Below are 22,791 nucleotides of genomic sequence, written 5' to 3'. Positions count from 1 at the left end.
GAAAGGGTTTGGTGATATCTCCGAGCGTGTGAATCTGTGTTTTACAGAAAGGGTTTGGTGACACCTCAGAGTGTGTGAATCTGTGTTTTGCAGAAAGGGTTTGGTGATATCTCCGAGCGTGTGAATCTGTGTTTTACAGAAAGGGTTTGGTGACATCTCCGAGCGTGTGAATCTGTGTTTTACAGAAAGGGTTTGGTGACATCTCAGAGCGTGTGAATCTGTGTTTTACAGAAAGGGTTTGGTGACATCTCAGAGCGTGTGAATCTGTGTTTTACAGAAAGGGTTTGGTGACACCTCAGAGTGTGTGAATCTGTGTTTTGCAGAAAGGGTTTGGTGATATCTCAGAGCGTGTGAATCTGTGTTTTACAGAAAGGGTTTGGTGATATCTCAGAGTGTGTGAATCTGTGTTTTGCAGAAAGGGTTTGGTGATATCTCAGAGCGTGTGAATCTGTGTTTCGCAGAAAGGGTTTGGTGACATCTCAGAGCGTGTGAATCTGTGTTTTGCAGAAAGGGTTTGGTGACATCTCAGAGCGTGTGAATCTGTGTTTCGCAGAAAGGGTTTGGTGACATCTCAGAGCGTGTAAATCTGTGTTTTGCAGAAAGGGTTTGGTGACATCTCCGAGCGTGTGAATCTGAGGGAGAGCCTACATTGTAAGAACTTCACTTGGTATTTGAATAATATCTACCCCGAGATGTTCATACCAGACCTCACCCCGACCAAGTTTGGAGCGGTAAGTCTCGTTCCCAAATCCCTTCAGGTGTACACAAACACACTCACTCAATGTAGTCATTTTCCGTTGTGCCTTAGGGACAACAGTGCATGTTTATTTGCTGTGTTGATATTGTGTTTGTGCAGATTAAGAACTCTGGCACTCAGAGCTGTCTGGATGTAGGAGAAAACAACCAAGGAGGAAAGCCACTGATCATGTACACCTGCCACAACATGGGGGGCAATCAGGTACTGTACTGCCACTGTGGTACATGATGACTCAGTATCGACTCTCATTGAATTGGATGATGTCTCTTTTGGAACAAGTAGGCTTAATGTATTCAAGGCTTAATGTACCCTTACCATAAAGACTTTATACATTCTCTGTAAGCCTTCAGAAGGTTTTAAAAGGGACCCAGTTTTATAAGGAAAGTTCCTCAGTCTTTGTATCTCTTCTCTGTCACCCCAGTTCTTTGAGTATACGTCCCATAAGGAGCTGCGTCACAACATAGGGAAGCAGCTGTGTCTGCAGGCCAACCCCCAGCCAGACCAGGTTAAGATAGAGCTCTGTACACTGAAGGGCCAAGGGACCAGCGTGGTCCCACAACAGGAGTGGCTCTTTACAGAGGTAAGGAAAATGACCTGGACAATCATGCAGACATGCACACTCATACACAGTGCCTTCAAAGTATTATACTTTTATACTAAAAGGGCACTATCATCATTTTCACAAATTCACAGTATTATTCCAATCTCATAGTGTGGAAATATATACACAGTGTCTTCAGAAAGTGTTCACACCCCTTGACTCTTGACCATTCCACAGGTGCATGTTAATTAATTGTTTATGGTTCATTGAACATGCATGGGAAACAGTGTTTAAACCCTTTACAATGAATATCTGTGAAGGTATTTGGATTTTTATGAAATGTCTTTGAAAGACAGGGTCCTGAAAAAGGGACTTTTCTTTTTTTGCTGAGTTTAGTAACCCCAAAAAGTGTTAATCAAATAAAAATGTTTTATATTTGAGATTCTTCAAAGTACCCACCCTCTGCCTTGGTGACAGCTTTACACACTCTTGCCATTCTCTCAACCAGCTTCACCTGGAATGCTTTTCCAACAGTCTTGAAGGAGTTCCCACATATGCTGAGCACTTGTTGGCTGCTTTTCCTTCACTATGCGGTCCAACTCATCCCAAACCATCTCAATTGGGTTGAGGTCGGGTGATTGTGGAGGCCAGGTCATCTGATGCAGCACTCCATCACTCTCCTTGGTCAAATAGCCCTCACACTGCCTGGAGGTGTGTTGGGTAATTTTCTTGTTGAAAAACAAATGATAGTCCCACTAAGCGGGATGGGATGGCGCATCGCTGCAGAATGCTGTGGTAGCCATAAAGGTTAGGTTTACCTTGAATTCTAAATAAATAACCGACAGTGTCACCAGCAAAGCACCCCCACACCATCACACCACCTCCTGCTTCACGTTGGGAACCACACCTGTGGGAATCATCCGTTCACCTACTCTGCGTCTCACAAAGACATGGCGGTTGGAACCAAAAATTTCAAATTTGGTCTAATGTCCATTGCACGTGTTTCTTGGCCCAAGCAAGTCTCTTCTTGTTATTGGTGTCCTTTTAGTTGTGGCTTCTTTGCAGCAATTAGACCATGAAGGCCTGATTGACACAGTTTCCTCTGAGAAGTTGATGTTGAGATGTGTCTGTTACTTGAACTCTGTGAATAATTTATTTTGGCTGCAATTTCTGAGGCTGGTAACTAATGAACTTATCCTTTGCACAGAGGTAACTATGGGTCTTCCTTTCCTGTGGCGGTCGTCATTAGTGCCAGTTTCATCATAGCGCTTGTTGGTTTTTGTGACCGCACTTGAAGAAACTTTCAAAGTTCTTGAAATATTCCATATTGACTGACCTTCATGTCTTAAAGTAATGTTGGACTGTCGTTTCTCTTTGCTTATTTGAGCTGTTCTTGCCATAATATGGACTTGGTCTTTTACCAAGTAGGCCTATCTTCTGTATACCACCCCTACCTTGTCACAACACAACTGATTGGCTCAAACGCATTAAGAAGTATCTCCTGTTAATTAATGAAATGCATTCCAGGTGACAACCTCAAGAAGCTGGTTGAGAGAATGCCAAGAGTGTGCAAAGCTGTCATCACGGCAAAGGGTGGCAAGTAGCCACCCTATTTGATATTTGTTTATCACTTTTTTTTGGTTACTACATGATTCCATATGTGTTATTTAATAGTTTTGATGTCTTCACTATTATTCTACAATGTAGAAAATAGTCAAAGTAAAGAAGAACCCTAGAATGACTAGGTGTGTCCAAACTTTTGACTGGTTCTGTATCTGTCCATAGCTGCAGTACATGGTCTGACTCTGTAGTGTTAACCCTCTGCCCTCTCCAGGAGAATCTCCTCCAGAACCCAGCCAGTGGAAAGTGCTTACTCCTGATAGGGAGCCAGATAGTGATGTACTACTGCAACACAGCTGATCTCAACCAGCACTGGACATTCAGTTGACCTCCCTGAACTTTAACCCCTGACCTTAACCATAACTAAAGCTTGTACTGGACCTTGACCCCTCTACCAGCCCATCTACCCATAGACTCAGGGTCAAGGAGGAAAGGCCAGTACCAGCTGAGGACAACAGGACAGGACCATATGCCGCTGAGAACACAAAATTGCTGACTTGAGAGGAATGAACTGGTAGAACATGGAGTACTGCATACCTATGTGAATGAGCTCAGGATTTAACCTCTGACTCTTTTAACTATATTTATGATGGAGACTCAGGAATGAAGGTGGTCTGGTTCCTTCTTGTGGTGGGGAGGGAACTGAACACTGCAGCCTGGGTTGTGTTCATTAGGGGAAGATATTTCGAAGCAGAGTGAAACTGTGATCTCCACTCCTACCTGAACTTGTCCAATGAGAACACAGATTTAAATTTGTTGCAAAACATTTTGCTACGGTATACCCTACTAAACATGACCCTGAACTGGCAGGCAGCGATATGCTCTACCCAGCTAATATGGTAGGAAGAGGTCCATCACTGACCACTAAAATCTTAAAACCTGTCCGTTCTGCCAGCGGAACCCCTCGCCAACAGCCAATGAAATTGCAGGGCGCCAAATACAAAACAACATCAATCTCATGAATCAAATTTCTCAAACATACAAGTATTACATTTTAAAATATTACATTTTAAAGATACAATTCTTGTTAATCCAGCCACAGTGTCTGATTTCAAAAATGCTTTACAGCGAATGCTCCACAAACGATTATGTTAGATCACCACCAAGCCACAGAATAAACACAGCCATTTTTCCAGCCAAAGAGAGGAGTCACAAAAAGCACAAATAGAGATAAAATGAATCACTAACCTTTGATGATCTTCATCAGATGACACTCATAGGACTTCATGTTATACAATACATGTATGTTTTGTTCGGTAAAGTGCATATTTATATTAAAAAATTTCATTTTACATTGGCGCGTTACGTTCAGTAGTTCTAAAACATGCGATTTAGCTTAGAGACCCATCAAATTACACAAATACTCATAATAAACATTGATAAAGGTACGACTATTATACATGGAATTAGAGAAATACTTCTCCTTAATGCAACCGCTGTGTCAGATTAAAAAAAACTTTACAGAAAAAGCAAACCATGCAATAATCTGAGAACAGCGTTCACACAACAAAGAAGTCAATGCGATATCCACCATATTGGGTCGTCAACATTAGTCATAAATAGCATTAGAAATATTCACTTACCTTTGATGATCTTCATCAGAATGCACTCCCAGGAATCTCAGGTCTACAGTAAATGCTTGATTTGTTCGATAAAGTATATCCTTTTGTTAGGGCGTTTGGTAAGCAAATCCAAACACGCGTGCAGTTCCAGCACAATGTCGGATGAAAAGTTCAAAAAGTGATATAACAGTCCGTAGAAACCTGTCAAACTAATTATAGGATGTTTTTAACATAAATGTTCAGTAATGTTCCAACCGGAGAATTGCTTTGTTTGTAGAAAAGCAATGTAACGAGAGGTAACTCTCTCGAGACCACGCATCATGGGAACCAAGGCACTCTGCCAGACCACTGACTCAAACAGGTCTCGTGAGCCCCTCCTTTATAGTAGAATCCTCAAACAAGTTTCTTAAGACGGTTGACATCTAGTGGAAACCTTAGGAAGTGAAAAATGACCCCATAGACACTGTGTATTCAATAGGCCAAGCTTTGAAAACCTACAAGCCTCAGATTTCCCACTTCCTGGTTGGATTTTTCTCAGGTTTTCACCTGTCATATGAGTTCTGCTATACTCACAGACATAATTCAAACAGTTTTAGAAACTTCAGAGTGTTTTCTATCCAATAATACTAATAATATGCATATATTAGCATCTGGGACAGAGTATCAGGCAGTTTACTCTGGGCACCTTATTCATCCAAGCTACTCAATACTACCCCCCTGTCACCAAGAAGTTATTAACAAAAGATCATTTTCTTTATACTCCAGATTTTAAATAATTGTTTTGTTTGTCTAATTTACACTATGTTTGTCAGGAAATTAATGTAGACATTGTGAATGTTGTTGCTAAGACAATGTAAATATCTGCCAAAGGGAGAGGTGTAAAAAAATGTTTAGCTTATTTGTCATAGTAAACTGACATACTGTATGTTCCTTACAGGATATACCAGAGGTAAAGGGATATTCAAAACATGACAAATATTCCTATAAACATATGAAGGATTGGAATGGAAATTGAATGAGTACTTTTGGGGGATTTTAATTTAGTTTAATTCTTGATTTATTAACATGCATTCAATACGACTTGTGATATCATTTTTATTTTTTTTATTTTACCATCTTTTGGCCACATTAAATGAATAAAAACAAGGAGATTGTGTATTACAGCCAGCATTTGATACCATGTCTTTCCAGCAGCGTCTACCAATGTAATACTTGGTTGGTTTCTAGCTCTTTGTTTTTTAGTTTTTTTTGTTCCTGGTTATGCACTACTTTACATATGGCACAAACTGAAAGTACTGTGTGTTCAAAATACAATGCTATTATGCAATTTGTCTGGCAAGGTAACTAAGGAATGCTGGATATCATTCTCTTGTGTGTGTCTGTTCCTATGTGACTTTCATACTTTTTGATTCCAGACCAACTTTTTCTCGCTGGAGATATGGGCCCTGTTCTTATCAGAACCCACAAGCTGATAATAAGATACTATTATTTTTGTCCCAAATGGTACACCGTTCCCTATAGTGCACTACTTTTGACGAGGGCCCGTAGGGATCTGGTCAATAGTTGTGCACTATGTAGGTAATAGTGTGGTATTTGGGACTTATGAATTCCTACAATAATAAACCTTGTTCCAGGTGAGCTGTTGAATAGGCTAGTTAATGATAAATATATCTTTCTCTCACAATTTGCATTGCACAATATTGTTTATGCAAGGAGTGGTTTCGGACTCTTAAGGTCATTCCTTATTAAATGAATTATAACTTGGACAAGTTCTAAGTTAATGGCGACTATGAACGTGTGTTTGACGGACTAATCTTAAGAAAGACATGTAATTTATTTCTATTTGGAAATGAAAGTTGAGTGTTGTCTCGCCTCGGCTTCAGGCTTCGCAAACGAGGTGAAAGACTGGCTGAGGGTTGTCTAGCCTCGGCTTCAGGCTTCACAAACGAGGTGAAAGACTGTGGCTGAGGGTTGTCTAGCCTCGGCTTCAGGCTTCACAAACGAGGTGAAAGACTGTGGCTGAGGGTTGTCTTGCTTCGGCTTCAGGCTTCACAAACGAGGTGAAAGACTGTGGCTGAGGGTTGTCAAACCAGGGCCCGGTTTACCGATCGCTTACGAGTGTTATTTTAACGATGCATCTTTCCTACAACAGCCGTTTCCCAAAATACCACGCAGAGAGAACGGTCACTAAGTGCGTTGTTGCCGCTGGTGTCGATACTGATAGGATCGAAGGCAGTGCTGCTCTCGGGTCAGCTTTCGCCATTCAATTCTTACCATTGAATGATATTGAAGTCAATTTTCATGCTCATTTAATTGTTTTATTTAGCAATTTGTCTACAACCAAATGTTTTGCCACAATATACACAGTTTACAAAACATTAAAAACACCTAATTGAGTTGTCTCCCGTTTGCCCTCTGAACCGCCTCAATTCATCGGGGCATGGACTCTACAAGGTGTCGAAAGCGTTCCACAGGGATGCTGGCCCATGTTCACTCCCATGCTTCCCACAGTTGTGTTGAGTTGGCTGGATGTTCTTTGGGTGGCGAATCATTCCTAATACACATGGGAAACTGTTGAACCTGGAAAACCCAGCAGCTTTGCAGTTCTTGACACAAACCGGTGCGCCTGGCACCTACTACCATACCCGTTCAAAGCCACTTAAAATCTTTTGTCTTGCCCATTCACCCTTAGAATGGCACACATACACAATCCATGTCTCAATGCTTAAAAATCCTTCTTTAATCGGTCTTCTCCCTTTCATCTCTACACTGATTTGAAGTGGATTGAACAAGTGACATCATTAAGGGATCATAGCTTTCACCTGGTCAGTCTGTCATGGAAAGAGCAGGTATCAATGTTGCGTATACTCAGTATTTCATGTGTATCCTTACGTGTGCAATGTTTCGCCAAATCTTGATTTAGTGCATTATTATAGGGTGAGCAATATAATAAAACGCCTCTATTTGCAGCCATGGGTGATATCTTTCTAGGAGCTGATCCGTCGTCAGTATTGTGGCATAATTCTAATGTTAAGGTCAGATTTGAATGGAGAAAGCTGATCCGAGAGCAGTGCTGCCTTTGGATCCTATCAGTATTGACATCTGCCTTGACATCAATGCACTTAGCGAACGTTCTCTCTGCGTGGTGTTTTGGGAAACGCATGTTACATCTTCGGGCCTTTGTAAGAAAGGTGTAACGTTAAAACACTCTTAAGCCTAAATCCGATCGCTATCGGGAAATCAGGCCCTGGTCTGTTGGAATGTGGAGAGGCAGCTAATGTGGAGCGTTGTCTTTCATGCCTTGCATCTACCCATTTATTTTTGCACTGACTATGCACACTCATCAGGACTCACAGGACTCTACACACTCATCAGGGCTCTACACACTCATCAGGGCTCTACACACTCATCAGGGCTCTGCACACTCACAGGGCTCTACACACTCACTCACATTGACACTCCAACTCACACTCACTTTATTTGTTCACACTTGTATACAATCATCATACTCTGTTTATCATATATCCTGATGCCTAAATCACCGTACCCCTATCCATTTCACATTGAGACATTCTTCCTTTGCAACAATAGGTGGCAGCAATGCCTTGGTGAATATTTCTGCTATGCAACGATGACAGTTACAATTTGAACCTACCTCACACACACACACTCCACTGTTATGTTACTGACTGAGCCAGGAGAGAGCTGGACCTGGACCCTTTGTGAGTGAATGAGACAACACGACACGGAGAGTAAGATCACACACAAAGACTGAGTCCAACATCTTCCTGTTGGTATTGTTGTATGTCTCTTGCTGTCTTTCAGCAGCAGATGGAACCAAGCTTGACACACAGTACAGAGACAACACACCAGATGGAGAAGAGTGGTGTTCCTGAGTGTCTCACCCACTCTGAGGTATTGGGTCAGCTGAGAAGAGAGCTGTCCCATTCATCTGACTTACACATCTTCATCATACTGGGAGCCTCAGTGAGTACTCTAGTAGTTACCCTGTTTGTGCTCTTCCTTTCATGTTTGGCATGACATTGAGTGACAAGGAGTTGGTATGATAGCACAAACTGACAGGCACTCTGACTAAGTAGTAGTTGTCCCTCTATGCATGTGTTTATTTAGGGTAACAGTGAACCTTCTCCCTGTGGTATTTTCTGTTCAGTTCTGTTCTACAAGGGCAGAGACATGGGCTACATAGAGCACAGTCCAATGTGCATACTAGAACACCACGTGTCAGACTGTATGCTACCAGAATACTGCTTCAGTGCTGGAAGTGTTCTAGTGTGATTGTTGGAACACAGCCAATAGCCATAGTTCCACAATATTTAAAAGGAAGTTACTGACTTGTTGCACTGCTTCCACTGTGGGATAAGACTGGGTTCCTTATGAGATTTGCATTAAGATCAACCACATGACCTAACGACTCAGTAGTTAAGCTACCGACTAGGCTGCTGTGTGAGTTGTTACAGAAACGTAGAGTCTTGCTTGTTCTGATTACCCAGCTAGTATATGACTCTCTATATCTAGAGTTCCATCTGGTTTGAAGTCCAAACATGGGGTCAACTAAGTAAGTGTGTGTGTGACTGACTGACTGATGAGAGGTGTGGTGTGTCTGGTGGTGTGCATGTGAGAGAGACTGGGGGAAGAGAGGAGAGGGCTCACACACTGACTGAAATGTGCTGCATCTGGCTTTTCTTTATCTAGCTCTGAAAGAGAGAGATGAGTTTAGGACTTAAAATGTTTGTCCACTTCCGTGAGTTAACTATCTGTCTATCATTATCCCCCTTCGCTACATTTGAGTGTGTTAAAAAGTTACTTTTCAGAATGGCTGTGCTGCAGTGTTTGTCTTCCCTTTTTTCAATGTTGTGTTTAAACATTCATAACAGATTTCACAACACGTGTGTGCCCTTAGGCCCCTACTCCACTACCACATATCTACAACACAAAATCCATGCCTGTGTGTATAGTGCGTATGTTATCGTGTGTGTGCGTAGTGCGTATGTTATCGTGTGTGTATGCATGTGTCTGAGCCTATGTTTGTGTTGCTTAACAGTCCCTGCTGATCCATAAGGTGTGTTTACAAAAAGTTTTTAAAAATCTGATTCTACTGCTTGCATCAGTTACCTGATATGGAATAGAGTTCCATGTAGTCATGGCTCTATGTGGTACTGTGCACCTCGCATAGTCTGTTCTGGACTTGGGGACAGTAGATTGTTACTGTGTAGGTTGGAAGTTGAACTGCCCTGTACTGTGCCATGTGTTCATAGAAACAGGAAACAAATAAAAACAAGAGTAATCAACCATAAGATTCTAGGCACATTTTAGTCTCTCAAATACTTTATTTAACTTTTTATCTATCCATTCAGGGAGATCTTGCCAATAAGAAGATTTATCCTACTCTATGGTGAGTGAGTTTCCTGTTTCCTGTTGTCAGATTATGTGCCTGTCTATCTCCACAGTCCCTGAATCATCAGAATGACTGTCCGTAAACGCTGTTCAAGGTTCAGGTTTGTCATCTCAAGTTTCTACCAATTATGCTAGGAGTTTAGGGGGGGGGGGGGGGGTCAGCTCCTTGACCAGTGTTCTAGGTCATCATGTCTCCAGGGAGCTGACTGAGTGTCCTGTCTTTGTCTCCGTCCCTTTATACTGCATCTCATTGTTCAGTCCGCCTCTTGTAGGTGGCTGTTCAGAGATGAGCTTCTCCCAGAAGAGACCCACTTTGTGGGCTTTGCTCGCTCCAAGCTGACCATGGATGACATCAGGACAGCATGTCTGCCACATATGAAGGTAAGGAGTCTTAGTGTAGGCTGAGTGCAGGCAACTCGGTTCTGCTAACTTTTTTGGATCAAAGCCGTTTAGCTTTTGGTAGCTTCACCATTTAAAGTCCATGTGAAACTGCCTTGACTGGATTCCCTCTTTTATGACACTGGTTTGTCAGTGAGGTTTTGCGGGATGTACATAGGGTGACCACATTTAAAATCTCAGTTGACAAACATTGGCAGTAGACTGGCCCTACTGAAGAGTTCAGTGACATTCAACGGGGCACCTTTCCAACAAGTAAGTTCATCAAATGTCAGACTTGCTAGAGCTACCCCGGGCAACTGTATGTGCTGTTATTGTGAAGTGGAAACATCTAGGAGCAACAGCGGCTCAGCTATGAAGTGGTAGGCCACACAAGCTGATAAACATGGACTTCCAAGTGCTGAAGCGCGTAGAGCGTAAAAATAATTCTCCCTTGGTTGCTACACTCACTACCGAGTTCCAAACTGCCTCTGGAAACAACGTCAGCACGATAACTATTTGTGGGAGCTTAATGAAATGGGTTTCCAAGCAGCCGCACACAAGCCTAAGATCACCATGCACAATGTCAAGCTTCGGCTGGAGTGATGTAAAGCTTGCCGCCATTGAACTCTGGAGCAGTGGAAACATGTTCTCTGGAGTGATGAATCACACTTCACCATCTGGCAGTACGACAGACTAATCTGGGTTTGGCAGATTTCAGGAGAACGCTACCTGCCTGAATGCATAGTGCCATTCTGGAGAGATACGCACCATATATTTTCCACACACAATGACGGGTAGGTCGTCATTGTATATAAGAATTTGTTCTTAACTGACTTGCCTAGTTAAAAAAAACAATACTCAAGACACTATCTTAACCCATTTAGATGCTTTTCACTGACGGCTGCAACTCCATTAGCTAGACCTATTACCAGGTGCACTACCCAAATGGGCTTAGGCCTACACACTTCTGATTGAAAACAATAAGCTTTAAAAAATAATAATAATAATAATAAGCTAATGTTCCTCTGTGGCTATGTAATGCTCCCTGGTGAAGTATTTATAATTATTATTAGACATTTATTTAGGACGGAGTAATTATATAATTTTGGCAAAACATCAATTTACTTTCGGGCAATACAGCATCCTAGCAGGGAACTGTGCACCCCACAACTTTCCTTCCTAATTCGCGAGGAAACCAGAGATCTGTACATAATGATGAGACGCTCATGACTCCGCCCTGACAATGGGAGTCTTTGTCCCAAAGGCAGGAAGGCAGGCGACAAGCTTAGGTCTACATATTATTCCTATAGAATCGTATTGGGCTTATTCTGGGAAGATTTTGGCGAGAGTGAGCCCTCTCACTTTGCGTCTTTCTCTATATCACTGGAGAAAGCATCCGACTGAGCGAAACGGCACCCCTCTATATATAACCCATGTTTCTGATGCTGTCTGGACAGAAATAGTATGACATTACATAGTCTTTTGGTCCAGACAGCATCAGATACATGGTCTACACCTACTGAGACAGAGGGGGCGCTGTTTCACTGTCCAGACAGCATCAGATACATGGTCTACACCTACTGAGACAGAGGGGGCGCTGTTTCACTGTCCAGACTGCATCAGATACATGGTCTACACCTACTGAGACAGAGGGGGCGCTGTTTCACTGTCCAGACAGCATCAGATACATGGTCTACACCTACTGAGACAGAGGGGGCGCTGTTTCACTGTCCAGACTGCATCAGATACATGGTCGATACATACTGAGACAGAGGGGGCGCTGTTTCACTGTCCAGACAGCATCAGATACATGGTCTACACCTACTGAGACAGAGGGGGCGCTGTTTCACTGTCCAGACTGCATCAGATACATGGTTGATACATACTGAGACAGAGGGGGGCTGTTTCACTGTCCAGACAGCATCAGATACATGGTCGATACATACTGAGACAGAGGGGGGCTGTTTCACTGTCCAGACAGCATCAGATACATGGTCTACACCTACTGAGACAGAGGGGTGCTGTTTCACTGTCCAGACTGCATTAGAGACATGGTCTACACCTACTGAGACAGAGGGGCACTGTTTTGCTGCAAGAGACAGGTTGGAATGTCTGACTGAAATCAACCTTTTTTTCCTAAATTAGTGGTGCTGATCAAATGTTGATAAAATGCAGGACATGATTGTTTCTTTGTGGGAAGGGTGACACAGGGGCAAAATGCACGACTGTCCCGCACAATCCAAGAAATGGTTGACCTAGATGTACATGTTCATACTCATTACAACGAAAAGACTGTGGATGGGTATTCTGTTGTAATTCTTCATGTGTGTACGTGTGTTTTCTCAGGTTGGTGATGGTGAGAGTGAGCGCCTCGCTGCGTTCTTCAGTAGGAACTCTTACCTGAGCGGCAGGTATGATGAGGAGGACTCCTTCTCTGAGCTGAATGCCCACCTGAACTCCCTGACCACCAGCAGGGGGGCTGACCATGCTAACTGTGTCTTCTACCTGGCACTGCCCCCCAGCGTCTACCATCATGTTAGCAAGAACATCAGAGCCCACTGCATGTGCCGCAAGTCAGTATCTCAAACACACTTGTCAGATCACTCAAGCATATGCATGAACCCACACAGATTTGTTTTTCTATCATTTTACTATTTTCCCTAACCATTAACCGAACCCCCTTAACCGAACCCCAATCCAATAACCCTAACACCTAACTGTAACCCCTAAGCCTAAAATCAGGGGTGCCACTTTGGTTTTAGAAGTGGGGGGGACATAACCTGGCGAGGGATCTGGTTTATCCATCGAATGCGAATTTCCTGCATTTTTACAAAATCCAATATGCCATCTCTATTTAGAACAAAAAAGTAAGCAAAAATACCCACAGTCATCAAGCTATGTAAGAGATCATTATTAAATATGTTTAAGTGTTTAATAAGACTGAACTAGATCAAAGGAAATTCAATAATAAATATTGTGTTGCTCTTTTAACCAATAGTGTAACAATTGAACAACTCTTGAAAAAATACAGACTTGATTGTTTTTAATAAGACATCCTCTATATAACATTTCAGCCAGACCGACCAGCCAGCCCGAGCCCCCTGCAAGCCCGAACCCCACCAGTCTAGTGAATAACTCAACTCTCTCCCAACACAAGTTAATTCCCAGCTCCCTCTTTTAAAACAATGTTGTTCTCAAGGCAAGGTTTGGGAACAAAAAAACACATACGCCTCAAATGTACATGAACACACAGGAACAGCAAGTCCTCCATGACAAAGGTGTACCTTCATACATTGTCCAATAATGACTATTATTCTCATATCCCAGACTGTAGCTTTACGCTTAAACTGTCCTGTAGCTACTGTAGGTCTACCCATCAATTCAAGATGTAACTTTGTATCATTCACTGATATTGTTAATATACTAAAAAATTGACCTGAGCTCCGTAGACTGGTCTTCCCTGGCTGTCTGACCCTGCTGGGACCCCTGTCACCATCTGACCCTATTGGGACCCCTGTCACCCTCTGACCCTACTGGGACCCCCGTCACCATCTGACCCTGCTAAGTCAATTCCAGTCCTCGGGGGCCTGATTGGTGTCACCGGTTTGTCCCAGCCCCAGCTAACACACCTGACTCCAATAATCACCTAATGATGATCTTCAGTTTAGAATGCAATATGATTAATCAGCTGTATTTGCTGGGATGGAGAAAAAGTGTGACACCAATCAGGCCCTGGAGGACTGGAGTTGCCCTCCCCTGTCTTAAGACACGTTGAGCACAGTGTTGTGTACTGACTGTATACATTCCTGCTGGATGCCTGCAGGTCCAGATCATTGCAGCACGGTCTGTGGGCGGGAGCAGAAGGTCAGACGACTTTTGGATGAAAATATAGTATTTTTGTTGTCCCACAGATGATCTGGAAACGGTCCTCTTTCTGCTTTGTGTTAGTCTACCTATTGTACGCACATATTGTTTTCGCATTATTCACATACTGCTTCACCTTCAGTAGCCTCCCTCTCCTAGTTGGGCGTGAGAGTTCAACTGCGCCTAGTATGTGTGGTCTCATTGAAATAGAGAAGGCTGCCTACATGGGTGGAGAATCACGTGGCAGTTAACTTAAATATGATTAGACTGTAGTTGACTACAGTCTGTAAATAAATATTGATAATGGAAAGAAGTTGAGGGTGCTCAACCAACGAGTCGAAGTGCAATCAAAAAATGTAGTCATCACTGAAAAGGCACAATGTGCACATAGGCTATGCTGCTATGGGGAGCGAGCATTATGCCTTTTTCATTTTCAATAATTGATTACCCATTTATTTGTCTCTGCCTGCAAATGGTCTTCCTAAAAGGTCCTATAGGCTTATGCAAAACATTAAGTGTCGCTGTCATCATTCTTGCTGCTTCAAATTCAGTAGCCATACTTGTGCGATTAGGCTCATGTGTGGTCTCAATTAAAGAGTAGAGCAGGCTACAGCCTATGCATGGGTGCAGAAGCACAGGGCAGTTCTTTCCAAGGAAATATACTTCCTAAATAGGCCTATGATTAGGCTATAGTTTACTACATTGCCTACAAAGGCCTAAATATTGATCACCCATATTTCTCTGTCTGAAAACCCTTCCACTCCCAAACGTAGGCTATAAAAATGGCGCAAGAGAAAGTAAAAGTCTCTCCAACTCTGCTCTCTTCAATCTACATCTAGCATATTGGCTGATATAGCCCAGTAATACAGATAGTCTAATATAAGGGCCATGTCAGAATCTCTGGTAATTGAACCTATTTCTAAAGTTCTTTTTGCACATTTGATATTGCCTATAGTGCTCAACATTTCTGGGACCATGGCTGGCAAGTGAGCTGCGTCACATACGCCTAAAAACAAACTTTGCGGAACTGTGGTTGGGTTTTGGGATCAGTTCTTGTGGGAGTCAGACAGAAAGCCAGCAGGTGCGGTATGAAAAGCTGCAGGTGCTGGCAGGAGTGGGATGAAGAAATCGGTCCTGTGCAGACCTCTACTGTGCACAATGACAGTGAAGCCTGTAATGTTAGTGCTGTTTAATACTGTGTCAGTGTGAAAAGTAGGGAATTAGCAAGGGAAACAAATCAATAACGTTACATTGCTATACTGGCTAATAAAAACTCACATTGTACTGAAAAAACATCACAATATCAATCTTCAATTGTTTGGTCGATGGTTTCATCATTTGATTCAGGTCTAGTGTGATTGAGGCAAAAAAGAATAGCTTTTTGCAGCTGTCTTGCCAACTGTACATCAACTGACGAAAGCTACCCAAGTTCATTTACCTCTGTTGAAATGGGACAAAACAATGGCTACAAAAGGTGTCCATACAAACAACTGCTGTCAGATAGTGATATGAGGTGGCTATTAGTACTATCTGACAGATAACTAGAGACTAGAGCTGAACTGACTGTGGTAGCTGCTCACTAGCGTAGCTTATTCAATTCACCTTGGTCGAGAGTGGATAAAACATTAGCTAAAGTTAACAATTCAGTCACAATACTAGCTCAGCACTGCGAATAAATATTGGTCCGTCCCCCCCACCATTAAGTTAAACAGCAGTTACCTTGCCAACTACATCAGTCTACTAAAGAGTAGCCCATTTCTGTTCTGCTTTCTTTTACAACTCGGTTAAAGAGCACAACATGTACACACTGAACTATGCTCAACTCTCCCGTGTTGTTCCAGCCAGCCTTCCAGAACCTTTGCCTTCACACAGCCTGTCAGCCCCATCTGTGGCGTCTGCGCGGTCCTAAATCCAGCCGACTGTTCACCCACAACAGCCTACCCTACAGCTCTGAGGCATCCGCATTGTACTAAAGCACCATTTTTCTTCTTTTTGTATCACATTTTAATGATAAAACGGGGGGAATACAATTTCAGAATGCCCCCCAGTCCCCAGTGAAAGCTGCGCCCCTGCCTAAAATAGCCTTCTTCCTTGTGGGGAATGGCGTAATGTTCCCACTAGTCTGAATTTCTGGTACCCGCAAGGATAGAAAACCCATAAACACACATGCGCAAACACACTCACACATCCCTGTACCACACTGTAAAGTGGTCTCTGTCTCTGTGTGTTAGAGGTTGGAGCAGGGTGATAGTGGAGAAGCCATTTGGTCGTGACTTGCAGAGTTCTCAGGAGCTGTCGTCCCACTTCTCCTCCCTGTTCAAAGAAGACCAGATCTACCGCATAGACCACTACCTGGGCAAGGAGATGGTGCAGAATCTCATGGTCCTCAGGTACAGAGATGGTGTTAGAACCTCATCGTCCTCAGATACAGAGATGGTGTTAGAACCTCATGGTCTTCAGGTACACAGATGGTGTTAGAACCTCATGGTCCTCAGGTACAGAGATGATGTTAGAACCTCATGGTCCTCAGGTACAGAGATGGTGTTAGAACCTCATCGTCCTCAGGTACAGAGATGGTGATAGAACCTCATAGTCCTCAGGTACAGAGATGGTGTTAGAACCTCATCGTCCTCAGGTACAGAGATGGTGTTAGAACCTCATCGTCCTCAGGTACAGAGATGGTGTTAGAACCTCATTGTCCTCAGGTACAGAGATGGTGTTAGAACCTCATCGTCCTCAGGTACAGAGATGGTGTTAGAACCTCATGGTCCTCAGGTACAGAGATGGTGTTAGAACCTCATCGTCCTCAGGTACAGCTTGAGTCCTGATCCCAGGAGACAGTACATTTACAGATTTGAAATCTTCCTTGTTCATGAAGTACTGTACAGTATCAATCAAAATGAAGTTGATGCTTTTGTCCAAAGCGATTTACAATGAAGTGTGTTCATACAGGTTAGGTATCCCTGTGGGAACTGAAAGAACCTTGGCTTGCTATGTTCTTACCAACACATAAACTGTTTACCATTGTGTTTTGATCCTGTCCTCTGTCTGTCCATCAGGTTTGGGAACCGTATCTTTGGTCCTATCTGGAACAGGAACAGCGTGGCCTGTGTGGTTCTAACCTTTAAAGAACCATTCGGTACACAGGGACGCGGAGGATACTTTGATAACTTTGGCATCATCCGGTGAGGAGGAGCGGCATTTGCAACAGGCTGTCATGTCATGTCAAAGTATAAATCACTGGAAAACTTTGATCAACTGTTTTCAGATGTTCATGTGGTTCTCTTATTCTATGGCAATGTAGTGGAATATAGCTTTTTCTATTATTTATCTTTCTTGTCGCATTGTGGGAAGGGCCCATAAGTAAGAATTGTATTCTAAGTCTACACCTGTAATTTGCAAAGCATGTGACAAATAATTGAGTTGTTCAGTTCCATGGGTTTGTGATATTTCCTGCTTTAGTGATGTCATGCAGAACCACCTCCTCCAGATGCTCTCTCTGGTTGCCATGGAGAAGCCTGCCTCCACCAGCCCTGATGACGTGAGAGATGAGAAGGTAGCATCACCAACCAGTGTTCCACTTTGATCAGTGTTCCACTTAGGGTCAGGAGTTATCCCATGGACATGCTGACCAGGACAAACTCTGGGCACACTTTTTACACATGTGACATAAAACTATATGACCATTCCCTCTGTCTTCTAAATGTGTGTGTGTGAACCCTAGGTGAAGGTGTTGAAATGCATCGCCCCAGTGCCTCGGTCTGATGTGGTGCTGGGTCAGTACATAGGGGACCCTGAGGGGGAGGGCCATGCCAGACTGGGTTACCTAGATGACCCCACCGTGCCCAACGGCTCCCAGACGCCTACCTTCGCCACCTCTGTGCTCTACGTACAGAATGAGAGATGGGATGGTGAGGACCGACGGCCATCTTGGATTCTGGCAAACTCTTTTCCTCCTATGTCCCTTAACTAGACATGTTGACAGATTTCGACATATCTTCCAGACTCATCCGCTCATATTGTCAGCCTGATACTCTGCATTCCTCACAATCCTGAACTCTCCCTCTCTTATCTAGTTATTCTGTTACTTCCCAACTCCTCTTGTTTGACTCCAGCTGCTCGACAACGTCGATCATTACTCTCATACACACTCACTCTCCTCCCTTCTCATGCACACTCTCTCTCCTCCCTTCTCATCTACCCTCTCTCTCTCCTCCCTTCTCATCTACCCTCTCTCTCTCTCCTCCCTTCTCATCTACCCTCTCTCTCCTCCCTTCTCATCTACCCTCTCTCTCTCCTCCCTTCTCATCTACCCTCTCTCTATTCTTTATCGCGCTCCCATCCACCCACCAATCCCTCTCTCCCCTCATCCATAGGTGTTCCGTTCGTCCTGCGTTGCGGTAAGGCACTCAACGAGCGTAAGGCAGAAGTGCGTCTCCAGTTCACGGAAGTTCCAGGGGACATCTTTAATGAGCAGTGCCAGAGGAATGAGCTGGTGGTGAGGGTACAGCCTGATGAGGCCATCTACCTCAAGATGATGACCAAGAAGCCTGGCGCCTACTTCAGCCCTGAGGAGACTGAACTGGACCTTACCTACAGGAGCAGATACAAGGTAAGAGACACACTCACACGTGTATATGTATGTAAGTATGTATATAATGTGTGTGTGTGTGTGTGTGTGTGTGTGTACACAACCATTCAAAAGTTTGGGATCACTTAGAAATGTCCTTCTTAGAAATGCCCTTTTTTGTCCATTAAAATAACAAATTGATCAGAAATACAGTGTAGACATTGTCAATGTTGTAAATGAATATTAGAGCTGGAATTTGCTGATTTTTAATGGACTATCTACATAGGCGTACAGAGGCCCATTATCAGCAACCATCACTCCTGTGTTCCAATGGCACGTTGTGTTAGCTAATCCAAGTTTATCATTTTAAAAGGCTAATTGATCATTAGAAAACCCTTTTGCAATTATGTTAGCACAGCTGAAAACTGTTGTTCTGATTGAAGAAGCAATAAAACTGGCCTTTACACTTGTTGAGTATCTGGAGCGTCAGCATTTGTGGGTTTGATTACAGTCTCAAAATGGCCAGAAACAAATACCTTTCCTGTGAGAAATAGACTTTCTCTTCACAACTTTCTTGTGAGAACCAGGTGCCTCACAAGTCCTCAACTGGCAGCTTCATTAAATAGTACTCGCAAAACACCAGTCTTAACGTCAACAGGGAAGAGGCGACTTAGAAGGCCAGCATCCCGGAGTCGCCTCTTCACTGTTGACGTTGAGACGGGTGTTTTGCGGATACTATTTAATGAAGCTGCCAGTTGAGGACTTGTGAGGTGTATGTTTCTCAAACTAGAAACTCTAATGTACTTGTCCTCTTGCTCAGTTGTGCACCGGGACCTCCCACTCCTCTTTCTATTCTGGTTAGAGACAGTTTGCTAGGTTCTGTGAAGGGAGTAACACACAGTGTTGTACGAGATCTTCAGTTTCTTGGTAATTTCTCGCATGGAATAGCATTAATTTCTCAGAACATGAATAGACTGGCGAGTTTCAGAAGAAAGGTCTTTGTTTCTGGCCATTCTGAGCCTGTAATCGAACCCACAAATGCTGATGCTCCAGATACTCAACTAGTCTAAAGAAGGCCAGTTTTATTGCTTCTTTAATCAGAACAACAGTTTTTAGCTGTGCTAACATAATTGTAAAAGTGTATTCTAATGACCAATTAGCTTTTTAAAATGATAAACTTCGATTAGCTAACACAACGTGCCATTGGAACACAGAAGTGATGGTTGCTGATAATGGGCCTCTGTATGCCTATGTAGATAGTTCATTCAAATTCAGCAGTTTCCAGCTACAATAGTCATTTATAACATTAACAATGTTTACACTGCATTTCTGATCAATTTGATGTTATTTTAATGGAAAACAAATGTGCTTTTCTTTCAAAAACAAGGACATTTCTAAGTGACCCCAAACTCTGTGTGTGTGTGTGTGTGTGTGTGTGTGTGTGTGTGTGTGTGTGTGTGTGTGTGTGTGTGTGTGTGTGTGTGTGTGTGTGTGTGTGTGTGTGTGTGTGTGTAGAATAAATAACAACTCGTCTTGTGTTCTCGCTACAGGACGTGAAGCTCCCTGATGCATATGAGCGTCTGATTCTGGATGTGTTCTGTGGGAATCCGATGCACTTTGTCCGCAGGTCTGTCTTTGACTGCCACTATCCCACCCTCTTAAATTGAACATTTCAAATGTCATTTTCATATCAGCAGTTGTCACAAAGTGCTTATGCAGGACCCCAGCCTAAAACCCCAGTGCAAATGTATGTAGAAGCATGTTGGCTAGGAAAAACTCCCTAGAAAGGCAGGAACCTAGGAAGAAAACTAGAGAGCAACCAGGCTCCGAGGGGTGGCGATGTGCCCACTGACATGTCTGCCTCTGTCTCTTACCCTGTCTGTCACCACACTATTTCTGACCCGTATCTATGGGCTGAGAAACCCTATGTAATCTACACAGATAATCTGTCATGTATGGAAGGAACATTTCTATCCGACCTGATTTATGTGACAATATATATGAGGGATAAACGTCCAGTTCATTTTTCCAAGGTTAAATGTACACAACGGAGGCGTTTATACCACAGTTGCCAAAGAAAACAATAGTAAAGCACACATTTTAATGTCCATTCTAGAACGCCCTTCTAGCCAATCAGAAACAAATATTCACCAACGCTGTGGTATAAATCATAACATTGCTCCTGTTTCCTGGTCCTTTTCCTCTCCCAGTGATGAGCTGCGAGAAGCCTGGAGGATCTTCACTCCCCTCCTCCATCACATAGAGGGAGAGAAAACACCTCCTATCCCTTACACCTATGGAAGGTAAGTAATACTACTAATCCTACCTTACTTTCATCACATCGCATGTCCACCTAACCCTCCTCCACCCCCTATCTGTCCCTGTTCCTCCTCCTTCACCCTCTATCTGTCCCTGTTGCTCCTCCTCCACCCTCTATCTGTCCTTGTTGCTCCTCCTCCACCCTCTATCTGTCCTTGTTGCTCCTCCCCCCTCTCTGTCCCTGTTGCTCCTCCTCCACCCTCTATCTGTCCCTGTTGCTCCTCCTCCACCCTCTATCTGTCCTTGTTGCTCCTCCTCCACCCTCTCTGTCCCTGTTGCTCCTCCACCCTCTTTGTCCCTGTTGCTCCTCCTCCACCCTCTATATGTCCCTGTTCCTCCTCCGCCCTCTATCTGTCCCTGTCCCTCCTCCACCCTCTATCTGTCCCTGTTCCTCAGTCGTGGACCAAATGAAGCGGATGAGCTCGTGAGGAGGGTGGGATTCCGCTACGAGGGAACATACAAGTGGGTCAATCCCCACACTGCATGACACAAGAAACACACACCAATTACACTGTGTGAAAGTTCCCTTGTGTTTGCTACTCTCGACTCTTTCGAGATGCTTATTTAAGTCACACTGCATGAAAGAAAACGTTATATTCTGCATTTCTCACAATCCTGATATTCCCTCGTCTCCTATTTGAGTTGGCATGGTATCATACTGTACTGTATGTGCCGTAGCCAACTTGTCATTTGGGCATGTGTTTGGCATGACAACGACCACAGTGGAGTTGGTTAAAACACAAACCGTTCTGAACCACCAGGCGACAAATCAGTATTATGAACAACAACTTGATTAATGCACTGTTTGATTACAGCATCACGATCCAGATTGATTGTGACAAAATAAATCATGTTAATTTATTGACTTCACTGTTTGATTGATTGATTGACGATGTCACTTCCTGTGAGACTGTCGTCTATAAGGCATTGAGCACCCTGAAGGCAGGAGGTAAGGTAAGAAGCTCTTTACTATCTTCTTAAATCTAAGCTTGTGAAAATCACTGACTTACAAAAGAAAAATCCTACTGGGATAATCAACTAAAAACCTCCAAAATATTATCAACTTTCTCAACCTGACTAATTATATTTCCATCTACATCAGCACATTCCTGTGTATCACTCAGTCCTGGTCTGGTCTGATCTGGGCCTAATTTAAGTTGCTCCGCTAGACTGGCTGTTGACTGATGTTTCCTGTTTCTCTCCCTCCAGGTATATGTCCCAGTTCTGAGCATGCTGTCACTCCATAGCCCACAGACTGTTACTGCTGGGAGGAAGCAGAATGAATGAAATATCAAAAATGTGTCTCTGTATACATTGGGTGTGCTCATTTTACATCGCCTGGTTCCCCGGGTGGGTGAAAATGCCAGGACAAATGGAATCGTCTAAAATGTACAACGGGTGACGCAAAACAAATGTCCCCAATGACAATAGCTGATTCATAAAATTGCACTGTATGCTTGGATCAACTCTGTCACTGTGGTTTTGAGAAGAGTTTGAGAATGGTCTCAATGTTCAAGAACAACAGGTTTGTCCTACTCTTCTATACTCACGAGATAAAAGTGTGTCTCTTGCTCTCTGTGAGGAAACGTCAGTTCTGTCATAAATAATAAATGATGTATAAGCTCAAAATTCTGCAATAATAAGGTGTCTGTTTATTATGTGCAACATTTTCACAAATGCAAATCAGTAGCTGAAATAAACATACACATTTACAGGTGAAAATACCATAAGCTACTGACATCAAGTCATATCAAGCTGTATCATT

General features: G+C 43.2%; 2 protein-coding genes across 9 annotated transcripts in view; both read left to right on the top strand.

Annotated features, from left to right (window-relative positions):
* LOC139416861 (polypeptide N-acetylgalactosaminyltransferase 6-like) overlaps window positions 1–5,807 on the top strand; it is a 30,057-nt gene extending 24,250 nt beyond the window's left edge. Inside the window, exons 9-12 of the mRNA XM_071166005.1 lie at window positions 600–731; window positions 857–958; window positions 1,179–1,337; window positions 3,133–5,807. Coding sequence (XP_071022106.1) covers window positions 600–731; window positions 857–958; window positions 1,179–1,337; window positions 3,133–3,246 — 507 coding nt within the window. The 3' untranslated portion in view covers window positions 3,247–5,807. The remainder of the gene's footprint in view (window positions 1–599; window positions 732–856; window positions 959–1,178; window positions 1,338–3,132) is intronic.
* A 2,311-nt stretch (window positions 5,808–8,118) lies between these two features.
* LOC139416843 (glucose-6-phosphate 1-dehydrogenase-like) lies at window positions 8,119–22,666 on the top strand. 8 transcript variants are annotated; one of them, XM_071165952.1, is made up of 14 exons: window positions 8,119–8,202; window positions 8,309–8,467; window positions 9,856–9,893; window positions 10,168–10,276; window positions 12,620–12,846; window positions 16,369–16,527; window positions 17,197–17,322; window positions 17,600–17,693; window positions 17,862–18,048; window positions 18,514–18,749; window positions 20,258–20,334; window positions 20,918–21,010; window positions 21,423–21,488; window positions 22,236–22,663. In XM_071165952.1, exons 2-14 carry the CDS (start codon window positions 8,312–8,314, stop codon window positions 22,252–22,254), a joined length of 1,587 nt encoding a protein of 528 aa, XP_071022053.1. In that variant the 5' UTR covers window positions 8,119–8,202; window positions 8,309–8,311; the 3' UTR covers window positions 22,255–22,663. The 8 variants fall into 8 exon arrangements, with proteins under 8 accessions (XP_071022053.1, XP_071022055.1, XP_071022051.1 ...); XM_071165954.1 differs by having other exon boundaries at window positions 10,154–10,276; XM_071165951.1 differs by having other exon boundaries at window positions 8,145–8,202; window positions 8,306–8,467; window positions 22,236–22,666.
* The last annotated feature ends 125 nt before the right edge of the window (window positions 22,667–22,791 follow it).

This window comes from Oncorhynchus clarkii, chromosome 9, assembly GCF_045791955.1.
Source record: "Oncorhynchus clarkii lewisi isolate Uvic-CL-2024 chromosome 9, UVic_Ocla_1.0, whole genome shotgun sequence".
Classification (NCBI taxonomy): domain Eukaryota; kingdom Metazoa; phylum Chordata; class Actinopteri; order Salmoniformes; family Salmonidae; genus Oncorhynchus; species Oncorhynchus clarkii.
Note: the sequence above shows the minus strand (reverse complement) of the source record. Positions and strands in the feature narration are given on the sequence as shown.